Raw genomic sequence first — 12,946 nt, forward strand, 5'->3', positions numbered from 1 at the left:
CATAAGGAATATGGTCGATAATATTGTAAGAATTTTGTATGATATGTTACAGACTTCATACGGTTACTAGACTTAACACAGAAAGTATTTTGTAATGTATGTAAATATCCAATCACTTATGAGTACACCTTAAACTGACATAATATCATATGTCAAGTATTTTTCACTGTAAATAAATAAAGGCACAAATTCAGAGAAAGTACTCTGCAAGAAAATATGTATTTTAACATTCAGGCGCAACTACACTATAGTAAAAAACATCTCCATGAATTTCAAAAAACATTAATTATGAGATGGTACTACCCCATTGAAGACCAGTGACCTTTACCATCTGGTCTGCCTTCTTCTCTCTGACCTCAACACCATTATGTACTTCACTCACTCTGCTCAGCCTTACTTGTTCTCCCTACTGTTTCTGGGCCACGTAAGGCGTATTCCCACCTGGGTCTTTGCCCTTGCAGTCTTTCTTCAGGGAGCCACGTGGCTCACTCCCTTTCTTTCAGGTCTTTGTTCAAATGTCTCTCTTCCTATGGAGACTACCCCTGACCACTCTTTCTAAAACACCAACCTTTCTCTCCAGATAGCACTCCTGTTGCCCACCTGCTTCCCCTAACTTAGTCTCCATACCACCTATGACCTGCCATGCTAGATATTTCATTTCTATGATATTGTCTGTGTCTGCTCCATGATGTCAGAGGTTTTTTACTGTATCCCCATTATTTAAACGAGTATCTGAAATAGTGGGTGTTCAATAAATACTTGTTGAATACATGAAAACAATGAATGAAGGGTAGCGAGCAACTGAATGGATTGCTACAGACACTTAGCAATCACAGCACTGTTCCTGAATGAATCACTTCCCTCCACCCCACTGTATCTCCCTCCTCCCCCAAACTTCTCCTCTCCCACATACTTTCCACTGGATATGTTCTCCGTCCGCCAGTTTCACGCTTGATCTGGCTTCCTCCAACCTTCACATCACATCTGAATTAGGGATTTGTCTCACTCCTGGGTATGATTGTATTGCGACAGCTTCCTGGCAATGCCCGTATTGTCCTCCTTTTCACCTTCGTCCTGGCTCCTTCCCCTCCACCTTCCCAAACACTCTGTAGCTTTGTCTACAAATGTACTTCCCCGAATATGCCCATCCTTCCAGGGTAGGCAAATGCCTCTTTCTTCCTCAAGAACTCCTGATCCACCATTCAGAAGTTAGTTTCATGCTTCATAAACTTCCTCATTATTTGTAACCCTTCTGCTGTCGTTATGCAGAAGACAATGGCAACCCACTCTAGTACTCTTGCCTGGAAAATCCCATGGATGGAGGAGCCTGGTAGGCTGCAGTCCATGGGGTCACTGGGAGTCAGACACGACTGAGCAACTTCATTTTCACTTTTCACTTTCATACATTGGAGAAGGAATTGGCAAGCCACTCCAGTGTTCTTGCCTGGAGAATCCCAGGGACGGGGGAGCCTGGTGGGCTGCTGTCTCTGGGGTTGCACAGAGTCGGACATGACTGAAGGGACTTAGCAGCAGCAGCAGCAGCTGTCGTTATAGCCTTTGCTGTGCAAAATCTTGGGTTTTGCCAAGATTTGCCTTCCTGCCAGAGTTTAAATTAGGGGCAGGGAGTAAGTCTTACTTGCTCTTGCTTCTCCTGTGGAACATGGAAGATGGTCAATGAATATTAAAATGAGATGACTTACGTCAAGCCCTTTTACAGTTCCTGGCACCTGATGAATATTCAGTCAGTGCTGGCTGCTAATATGAGTTAGGACATGAGGGAGGCAGAGTTTGGTTCCACCCAAAAAAGAGATATAGTATTTGATGTCTGCTAGGCAGGTTTTCAGAGAAGGCAATGGCACCCTACTCCAGTACTTTTGCCTGGAAAATCCCGTGGATGGAAGAGCCTGGTGGGCTGCAGTCCATGGGGTCGCTAGAGTCGAACACGACTGAGCGACTTCACTTTCACTTTTCACTTTCATGCGTTGGAGAAGGAAATGGCGACCCACTCCAGTGTTCTTGCCTGGAGAATCCCAGGGACGGGGAAGCCTGGTGGGCTGCTGTCTCTGGGGTCACACAGAGTCGGACACGACTGAAGCGACTTAGCAGCAGCAGCAGCAGGCAGGTTTTCAGAGGCTGTGGTACGTCAGGGTTCTTAGTTCCCGCTGCTTGTGCCTCTTCCCACCTGTAGCAGGTGCTCCAGTTTCCCTGGCCCACCTGGTTCCCCCTGCAGCTGTGGACAGCTCCAGGGCCAGCCGACCACTTCTCCTCTCAAGTGCCTAGAGAGGTCTTTGTTCATACCCGTCACAGGAGCTCACTAGACTGTTTGTACACACAACCCATAGATGGGGGAGAGGATGCTTAGTGCTCTGGGGCCAACTGTCAGTGACACAAATGGGACTTACTGGGGAAATGCCCCAGCCTCCTTGATTTCAGGGGTACAGTGCTGAGCTTGTTCCACCTTGTTTCTCAGAAGGTCCCCACTGGAACTGAGTGCCTTTTTCCCTGAGTGTAACCTGCTTTGGGGATTTCTCTCTGCCCCGACTTACCTCTCGTACTTCCTTATTTGTGCCTTCTGGATCATTCCTCCAAACTACATATACTCAAGCCCTGCTTTGGGGGAAACCACCACCACTCAGCATTTCTAAAGGGATGGCTGCCCGATCCCTTAGTTTGATATGCTCCCATCCAGACACACCTTCCCTATGGTCTGTCAGCCCCAGCTCCCTGGCATCAGACACATCAATGGTGGGGGGAGGAATCCTTGAGCCATCTTCAGAGACAAAAAGTGGAGGCGGAAGGTGCATGTCAAGTTTACCTTAGTCTCTATCTTTATAGAAACTACCCCTAAGAGATGGTTGCAGTAAATTACCATTAAACAAAACACACACACACATACACAAAACCTTCCTCTGTACTCTGGCTCACTCTCCGGTGTGGTCGAGCACTTGGACCTCTGTAAGGACACATCTGTACTTTATGGAGATCATCATGCCATGAAGACACAAAGAACAACCCGTTTGGTGGCTCAGTTCTGGTGCTGTATGTGTTTGTTCTGTGTTCATCAAAGCCTGGTCCTTCTCACTGAGCATACGACTATAGATGACATCCCTCAGTTCCCTTTGTATTAGATGTGGATGTGACTGAGTTCTGTCTGGCGGAATGTGGACAGAATTGAACTCCCAGGATTGGACATTAAAATCCTCCCATGGATGATCCTCTGTGTCTCTACTGATCTACTGCCTGGAAGCTGAGGATTTCTTGCCCCCAGGGCATGGCAGGACTCATGGCAGTAGCCTGAGGCCATGAAGCATCATGTAGAGGATACCTACACTGGGTTGACTGTGAGAAGAAATAACTTTTATTCGATTAAGCTACTGAAATGCCAAGGCTTGTTATAGCATCTAGAGCTGTGCCAAGCAAGGCACCATTGGTACCTAAAAGTGGAGTACTGCCACAACAAAAAGCTAAAATAATATCGTATGACTTAGCAGTTGAGTAGCAATTGGTGAGGAAAGTGACATAATAGGCTGGAAAGAAGGAGACTTGTTTTATAAAACACTGCCTTCAGTGGCAGACAGCATGTCTGATAAGCCTTTAGTTTCAGGGGAGGTGGTTGGGAAGAGTCAGAGTAATAGGGTGTGTTGACCCTTCCCAGGGCAGGGACCAGGATAAGTTGAGTGAGGCATCCAGGGCCCAAGATTAAGGCAGCAGCTACTTGCACAACTCTGCTCTTAACAATGAGTTACAAGAAAGGGGTATGTTCAGGAATGACTAGCTAATTTTTGAAAGAAGAGAAAGAGTCTAGAGAATCCAGAAACACAGGATCCAAAGGGATATAAAAGCCTACTACGTTTGGATTCCATATAGTAAGATTATCTGAGAGCCAAAGGCCCTTTGTGACTCACATCTACTGACAAAGATCTGAGTAAGAGTGTGATTTTCCCATTTGCCTATTATCTGAGATACTCTCAAGATAGCCACTCAAGTTCAGTTCAGTCGCTCAGTCGTGTCTGACTCTTTGCGACCCCATGAATTGCAGCACGCCAGGCCTCCCTGTCCATCAAGCCACTCAAGAGAAAGGCATTAATGAGGAAGCAAAGAAACAGATGAAACTTGAAAAATTCTATATGGGAAAAAACTTTTGTATGAACTTCTGATCATGGAATTATTGAGAAGCAAAGATTGGAGGTTTCTATGTTTTTAGGGAATCACATTGTCAATGAAAAATGAGCCTAGATTTAAAGGTCTTTGACAGTGAGGGCCTTGAAGCAATCCTTGAGTCTCCAAACTTGTCCAAGCAGGAAGTGGGCTTCCAAAGCCATGCAGTCCTCAAAGACGATGGGCCCCCCAATATCCCATATGTTCCTATTGGTTGGCCATGGAAGATAACAGTTGAGGAAGAGCCTTCCAGAGAGCAGAGGTGGACCAGAGAGAGCAAAGGACAGGGAAGGGTATGATAAGAAGGGTGCAGCCAAGGAACTCACTCTTACACCCAGGACGGGGCCACCACAACGTGCTCGCGTCAGGACTCCACCATCACCAGGGCTGTGTGCTGTGTGCCTCCCACTCCTTCCTTTCCAAATGGGCATGTGTGTCACTTTATCTCATTCTCGCCCAACGCTTTATATGGCATATGAATGGGGCAGAGACAGCAGCTTGTCCTTTCAAGTCAGAGGTTGATGGACAATGAGGCAAACCCTCCATCTTGATGGGAAAAGTCCCCATTCCACCCAGAAATCCTGAAGTTTTAGCTGAATGTAATGACTGTAAAGGACATTGGGTCGTCTCCTCTGGGGAGGGGACGAGTGTGTCGTCTGTGTGGGAAAAGGGGTTAGGTGAGTAAGGTTATTTGGTAACCAAAGGACAGGCTGTGGCAGATACATAGTTCTCCAAGACCATTTCCTCTTTTACCTGGAAATCCAGCTAGACCATATTTCTTAAACATTAGCAGTTAGATGAGGCCATATATCTGAGCTCTGGCAAATGTCATAGCAGAAAATGTGCACTGCTTCAGGCCTCATGAATTAAAAAAATTTCTCCTTTTTTGTTCTCCAGTTGCTAGCTGAAAAGAGAAGGATTTGGGGGCTCTTAGGGTATTGGAGAAGTCTATGGCAACCCACTCCAGTACTCTTGCCTGGAAAATCCCATGGGTGGAGGAACCTGGTGGGCTGCAGTCCATGATGGGGTCACGGGGAGTCATACACGACTGAGCGACTTCACTTTCACTTTTCACTTTCATGCATTGGAGAAGGAAATGGCAACCCACTCCAGTATTCTTGCCTGGAGAACCCCAGGGACGGGGGAGCCCATGGGCTGCCGTCTATGGGATTGCACAGAGTCAGACACGACTGAAGCGACTTAGCAGCAGCAGCAGCATGGTATTGGAAAGCTATTAGAGTAAAGAAGTTTGGGTCCCTGAACCTCCTTATCAAATACCTGTAGATGAGTTTATGGGATAAGAAATAACCATCTCTTAGATTAAGCCAATAAAATGTTAGGGTTTCTTTGTTACAGCAACTCTCACTGCCCTCATACAACCTATCTTATTGCTTTGTTATCAGGATTGAGTGAGTTAATATGAAAAGTGGCGCCTGGCACCAAATATATGAAAAAAGGTATTCTATAAGTCTTGGCTCCTCTCATCAGTTTGAGAACAGGCAAAAGTTTGTCATGAACTTGGCTTGGCAGAAAGCAGCAGCACCAATGGAAAGCAACATAATTCAGCATAGTATTCCTAGCTTTAATCAGAAAGCCTTGAAGTCTATAATAGCAGACCCTAATCCAGGGACGTAGTTGGGTATTTATAATACCTAGTCTAATCTGTCTCCTGAGCCAACCCTACTTTCCACATCTTTAGTGCCATGTAAGTTTAAAGCCAAAAAAACTATATACTTTACAATCCCTCAAACAAACCCAGGACAATGTGTGTTATGCAAATATCCAGGTAACTTAAAACACTTAGCTTCATAAAACTGAAAGAAAGGTAAATACTTCCAATACTGCCTGCCACTGCAGCACAAAGTGGAAACCCATTTCTATCCAGAGCTGCTGAACTTGCTGGGTTTGGTCCCTTACCAACCTAAGGTTTAAAAAAGAAGGAAAGAGAAAAGATAAAGCATGCCATAACTTCTTAGACCACATTCTAAAAGCAAAGTCAATTATTGACACATTTTGCCTACATTCTGAAACAACTTTTTTTTTTTTTAAGAAAAACTTTCTATTTCATATCAGAATTGTAGCTTTGTGATATTTTGAGAAGTTTCATTTCATTCAGTGTGACAAATACTAATTAAGGGCCTGGCACATGCATTGCTGTTTTTATGCATTTCTGCAAAAGGTCATAATTACAGAATATATTGTTTCTAATAGCCAATATGCTTCCTAGGGATATAAGGAATATTGTACCATGTGAATAAGCAGAAAGGGAACCATTACAGAAGGAAGATGCTACTGACATAAGAAACAAGAGCAATGTTAAAGTCCTGTGGTCTTATCAGTCAATGACAGCTGTTTGTGGATCTAAAATTCTTTGATTAGACCCCAGGAATTGACTTAAAGATTCCAGTTCTATGAAAGGACAAGATTATTGTCAGTACCCAAAGCCATCTTTAGGTCTTTGGACAACCTCTCCCAATTCACCCAGCCATCACCTCTGATCTGGTTTATTCACTGCCCTCTACAGTTAGAATTTCAAGGTCAGAGATGAGCACCACTTCAGAAGGTCATAACCCCTTGACTTTCCACCAAGCTCCCCTTCCCAATTCAAAGTCCCAGGTAATGGTCAAAGTTATTCATTGTATTCTCTTTAGGTTTCAGGAACATAAATGACCTAGTCCTTTGCCATATAATTGAATGACAAAAGATTAGCATTATTATATAAAGAATTTCTACTAGTCAATAAGAAAATGAAAATATTCCTAAAATATGTAAAGATACAATAGCAAATTCACAAAACAATTAACAGTCAATAAACATTTGAAAAAATTGATTTTTACTGGTAATCACGTTAATATAAGTTAAAATAACAGATACGATATTTCTTCTCTCAAAAAAAGAAAAAATTTAGAAGAGTAAAATATATAGTACTACGAGGGAGTTCAGAAATAGGTACTTTTACAGATTGTTATAAGAAGTATCAGTTCAGTTCAGTCGCTCAGTCATGTCCAACTCTTTGCGACCCCATGGATTGCAGCACGCCAGGCCTCCCTGTCCATCACCAACTCCCAGAGCCTATTCAAACTCATGTCCATCGAGTCGGTGATGCCATCCAATTGTATCTTCCTCTGTCGTCCCCTTCTCCTCCTGCCTTCAATCTTTCCCAGCATCAGAGTTTTTTCAAATGAGTGGGTTCTTTGCATCAGGTGTCCAAAGTATTGGAGTTTCAGCTTTAGCATCAGTCCTTCCAATGAATATTTAGGACTGATTTCCTTTAGGATGGACTGGTTGGCTCTCCTTGCAGTCCAAGGGACTTTCAAGAGTCTTCTTCAACACTACAATTCAAAAGCATCAATTCTTTGGTGCTCAACTTTCTTTATAGTCCAACTCTCACATCCATACATGACTACTGGAAAAACTATAGCTTTGACTAGACGGACCTTTGTTGGTAAAGTAATGTTGGAATGAAAACTGACCTTTTCCAGTCCTGTGGCCACTGCTGAGTTTTCCAGATTTGCTGGCATATTGAGTGTAGCACTTTCATAGCATCATCTTTTAGGATTTGAAATAGCTCAACTGGAATTCCATCACCTCTACTAGCTTTGTTCGTAATGATGCTTCCTAAGGCCCACTTGACTTTGCATTCCAGGATGCCTGGCTCTAGGTGAGTGATCACACCATCAGGGTTTTCTGGGTCATGAAGATCTTTTTTATATAGTTCTTCTGTGTATTCTTGCCACCTCTTCTTAATATCTTCTGTTTCTGTTAGGTCCGTACCATTTCTGTCCTTTATTGTGCTCATCTTTGCATATAATGTTCCCTTGGTATCTCTAATTTTCTTGAAGAGATCTCTAGTCTTTCCCATTCTGTTGTTTTCCTCTATTTCTTTGCATTGATCACTGAGGAGGGCTTTCTTTTCTCTCCTTGCTATTCTTTGGAACTCTGCATTCAAATGGGTATATATTTCCTTTTCTCCTTTGCCTTTCACTTCTCTTCTTTTCTCAGCTATTTGTAAGGCCTCCTCAGACAATCCTTTTGCCTTTTTTCATTTCTTTTTCTTGGGGATGGTTTTGATCACTGCCTCCTGTACAATGTTACAAACCTCTGTCCATAGTTCTTCAGGCACTCTAGAACTTAAGTGCCTGATTAGATCTGTCAGATCTAATCTATCTGTCTATCAGATCTAATCCCTTGAATCTATTTGTCACTTCCACTGTATAATTGTAAGGGGTTTGATTTAGGTCATACTTGAATGGTCTAGTGGTTTTCCCTACTTTCTTCAATTTTAGATTAGCACAAAATTTTTAGAAGTCAATGTGGCTTTATAAAGCAAATGAATTTAAACAGCATATATCTTTGACATAACATTTTTTAACCTAGTAATTGTTTTCTAGGAAACAATCACGGCTATGAGAAACTTTAGTTAGAAAGAGGGTTACTGCAGAGTTGTTTATCTTTGCTAAAAGTTGGAAATAAAGGCACATCTCATAGATATTGCAGGGTCAGTTCCAGACCACCACAATAAAGCAAATATTGCAATAAAGTAAGTCACATGAATTTTTTGGTTTCCCGGTGCATATGAAAGCTATGTTTGCACTCTACTGTAGTCTATTACATGTGCAACAGCAGTGTGTTGTAGAAACCAATGTACATACTTTAAGTAGAAAGCATCTTATTGCTAAAAATTTCTAGCCATCATCTGAGCCTTTAGCGAGATACTTTTTGCAATAGAAACGAAGATCACTAATCACAGATCACCATAACAAATACAGCAATGAAAAATTTTCAAATATTGTGAGAATTACCAAAACATAACATAGAGATAGGACATGAGCAAATGCTGTTGGAAAAATTGCATTGATTAACTTTGATGCATGGTTGCCAAAAATCTTTAATTTGAAAAAAAAAAAGCAAATCTGTGATGCTCAATAAAGCAAAGCAAAATAAAACAAAGCATTCCTATTAATTAAATGTCCAACAAGATCAGATAGATAAATGAAGCTACATCATTTTATAGACTACCATGTAACCACTTAGAATAATGTCATAGAATATGCAGTGACCAGAAAGATGTTTATGGACTATTCTTAAGAGGGGGAGAAAGCAGATTACAAAGATAAACACAAGCATCTGGTTTGTGTGTGTGGTTATGTATGTTTCTAGCTATATATATATTAATATAATCATTTTCACACCCATATTTAGAAGGATCCTTCCCTAAAAGCTAACTGGCTATCCCTGGGTGTTAGGATGGGTTCACTGACATGATCTTATTTAATTCTCACCACAACCCTATGAGTTAGGTACTATTTTCTCCTCTTTTGCTGCTAAAGAAATCAAAGTTAAGAGGGGTTTAGAAACTTCCCCAATATCATGCAACACATAAGAGGCAGGGCTGAGCTCAGATTGTTTAACTATAAACCTGCATTATGGTTCTATTAAGGAAAATGCAGTAAGTTATCTGTGATGTTAAACTTATTCAATATAAATAATAAGTACTATACCATTTGAGATCAGCTCCTTCCTGCCTTTTTGAACCTAAAAAAACCACTCTTTAATGAAAAGACAGAGATTGCAACTGTTTCATTTTTTAATATCTTTAGTTAGGAAAATTAAAAGTTGATAACCTAGAATGTCCCTGATGGCTCAGGAGATATGGGTTCGATCCCTGGGTCAGGAGGATCCCCTGGAGAAGGAAATGGCAGCACACTCCAGTATTCTTGTCTGAAAAATCCCATGGACAGAGGAGCCTGGTGGGCTACAGTCCATGGGGTAACAAAGAGTTGAATATGATTGAGCACAAGCACGCACAACCTGGGACTTTCCTGGTAGTTAAGAATCTGCCTGCCAATGCAGGAGACATTGGTCTGGGAAATTTCCATATGCCACAGGGCAACTAAAAGCCCGTGGGCTCTAGAGCCCATGCTCTGCAACAAGAGAAGCCATGACAATGAGAAACTTGTACACCGAAACTAGAGAGTAGCTCCCGCTCGCTCTCAGCAACTAGAGAAAGCCAGTGTGCAGCAATGAAGAACCAGCACAGCCAAAATTAAATTAATTAAATCTAAAAAGTTGATGTGTGCTGTGCTAAGTTGCTTCAGTGGTGTCTGACTCTGTGACTCTATGGACTGTAGCCCACCAGGTTCCTCTGTCCATGGGGTTCTTCAGGCAAGAATACTGGAGTGGGTTGCCATGCCCTCCTCTAGGGGATCTTCCTGGCCCAGGGATTGAACCCACATCTCTTAAGTCTCCTGCATGTAGGAGGTAGGTAGGCTCTTTACCTCTAGCACAGGTAGGCTCTACCTCTAGCACAACCTGGGAAGCCCCCAAAAGTTGATAATCTGATGTCAATTTTTCTCATTTTATTTTTAATTTCACTGGTACTGAAATTCAAGTGAGGAAGCCATGGGTGAATGGGGGGATAGCATCCATGAACCTCATGAAAATAAATGTAAAATGATGTCCATATGACTACATGCTTTTTTGCAGGGAGAGTCTCCATAGCTTCCTGGCTGATTCTCAAATGCACCCAGGTTGAAGAAATTAAGAACCTTTCTCTGATTTTTTTTTTTTTTGACCTTTCATAATCCAATACACACTTTTATCAGGGAATGGCATCCCATCCCTCTCCCTTTTCTGAGACCATCCTTTATGAGGTATCTTCTCCTTCTCTCTCCTTTATACCTTCCATTTCCCTCTCTCTTCTGCTGTCTTCTCATTATCCTACAACTATTTTCCAGTCTCCCTAATTCTTAAAAGAAATATCTCCTGAGATCCCACCTCTCCCCTAAACTATCATCATCTTTTCATACAGCCCAAAGACACTGAGGATCTACTCGAATTCAACCCCTGTATGAAACATAAAGATGAGTAAGACAGACAAGGTTTCTGTCCTCCCTTAAAGAACTTCACCTTTAGAAAAAGATCTGAAAGAATTACCTTATCAGTTAAGAACATTTTGAACAATAATTGGAAACCCCACTAGGTGTGGCTTAAACTCCCCTCACATAACAGGAAATCCAAAGATAAGCAGTGGTTGGCATCAGTTGTCATCCAAGGCCCAAGCTTTTTCTATTTCTCCACTCTGGCATCTTTAGCATGTTGACTTTGCCACCATGCCTGTCATTCATAGTCACAAGACGGCCACGGCAACTCCAGGATTCCACTTTCAAGGCAGAAAGAAGGAAACAATAGAACAACTGTGTCTATCTCTCCTGTGAGGAAAGCAAATGCCTTCCCCCCAAACATACCAGACTTCCTTCTGTTTCATTGTGAGGAGGGAGACAGGAAAATAGGCCTCTGACATTCCTACATCTGCCTGGAAGCAGCAAGTTAAAGAGGCAGCTGAGAGTGACTATGAATTAGCCCAGAAATCGAGTCATCCAAAACACATAATTGAACAAATAAATACAACAACTTAAAAAATAACAAGGGCTTGACTCCATTCCTTCAGTGTGGACTGTGTGTGTTGACTTCCTTCCATTCCTATCAAAATGAAGGGAAATGAGTAATTTTATAGAGAACTTGACAAGCACTACATCAGCCAGGTGACCAAGGTCAATATCAACATTCATAAATCAAACCAGATCTACCTCGGTGGCATAGTAGCTAAGATCCACCTGCCAGTGCAGGAGACATGGGTTCAATTCCTGGTCTGGCATCCATTGGAGCAAGTAAGCCCACGCACTACAACTACTGAAGCCTGTGCACCTAGAGCCCATGCTCCACAACAAGAGAAGCCATGGCAGTAAGAAGTTTATGCACTGCAGCCGCTCGCTGCACCTGAAAGCCAGAGCAAAGCAACAAAGACCCAGTGCAGCCATAAATAAAATTTTAAAATATTTAAAAAAATGTTTGGGCATAAATCAAACCAGATCGTAAGTCATAATGTGACAAAAATGGCACTTACCTCTGTGGTCTTTCTCCTCCAAAATCCAGAACCCCAGAATAATCATGAGAAAGATCAGAGAGATCTCAATGGAGGAACATTCTACATAATACCTGACATGTACTCCTCAAAACTGTCAAGGTCATCAAAAACATTATCGCAGCCAAGAAGAGAAAACTAAATGTACTGTGGTGTCCTGGATGGAATCCTGGAACAGAAAAGGGACGTTAGGTTAAGATGTATCGATACGGGTCCATTTATCATGACAAATGTTCTACACTAGTGTAAGCTGTTAATAATACAGGAACTGGGGCCAGGAGTAGAGTGCACGGGAACTCTTCATACTATCTTTGGAATTTTTCTGTAAATCTAAAGCTATCCTAAAAAATTAAGTCTTCTTTTAAAGTAATGAAGGCTATAAAGTAAATAAAATAGGGTAATGAGAGAGAGAAGGGTGGAGAGGGAGAGTTTAGAAGGATGATCAGAGAAAGTCTCTGAGGAGGTGACATTTATTTCCAGACCCAAACACTTCAAATAAGCCATGTGAAAAGCTGGGGGAAGAGCATTTCAAGCAAAAGGAATGGCAAATTGAAAGCCTGAGGAAGTTTAAGGAAGAGAGAAGACCCAAAGTAAGTGAAAGGGCAGGTGATGAGGTTGGGTTTCCAGACAAGACTGAATGAAGTCCATAACCTTCTCAAGTCAAGGTTTGGATTCAATAGCATACAAATGTTAAATAATAATAACTGTATTGGTCTCCTATTGCAGCTACAGCGAATTACCACATAAGTCAAATTAGTGGTTTTAAACAACCCAGATATATTCTCTTGCAGTTCTATAGGTCATAAATCAGACATGAACTTCACTGGGCTAAAGTCAGGGTAGACACAGGGCTGTGTTCCCTCT

The 12,946-nt window shown here is 42.1% G+C and overlaps 1 protein-coding gene across 4 annotated transcripts in view; it reads right to left on the minus strand.

Moving 5' to 3' along the window:
• The window catches only part of ELK3 (ETS transcription factor ELK3), a 266,287-nt gene that overhangs the window by 165,034 nt on the left and 88,307 nt on the right, over window positions 1–12,946 (minus strand). For 3 of the 4 annotated variants that reach the window (XM_055576808.1, XM_055576857.1, XM_055576816.1), the window contains exon 2: window positions 12,065–12,251. The exons of the other annotated variant lie outside the window; for it this stretch is intronic. In XM_055576808.1, coding sequence (XP_055432783.1) covers window positions 12,065–12,110 — 46 coding nt within the window. In that variant the 5' untranslated portion in view covers window positions 12,111–12,251. The remainder of the gene's footprint in view (window positions 1–12,064; window positions 12,252–12,946) is intronic. 4 annotated transcript variants of the gene reach the window in all.

Source organism: Bubalus kerabau, chromosome 1 (assembly GCF_029407905.1).
Source record: "Bubalus kerabau isolate K-KA32 ecotype Philippines breed swamp buffalo chromosome 1, PCC_UOA_SB_1v2, whole genome shotgun sequence".
NCBI lineage: Eukaryota > Metazoa > Chordata > Mammalia > Artiodactyla > Bovidae > Bubalus > Bubalus kerabau.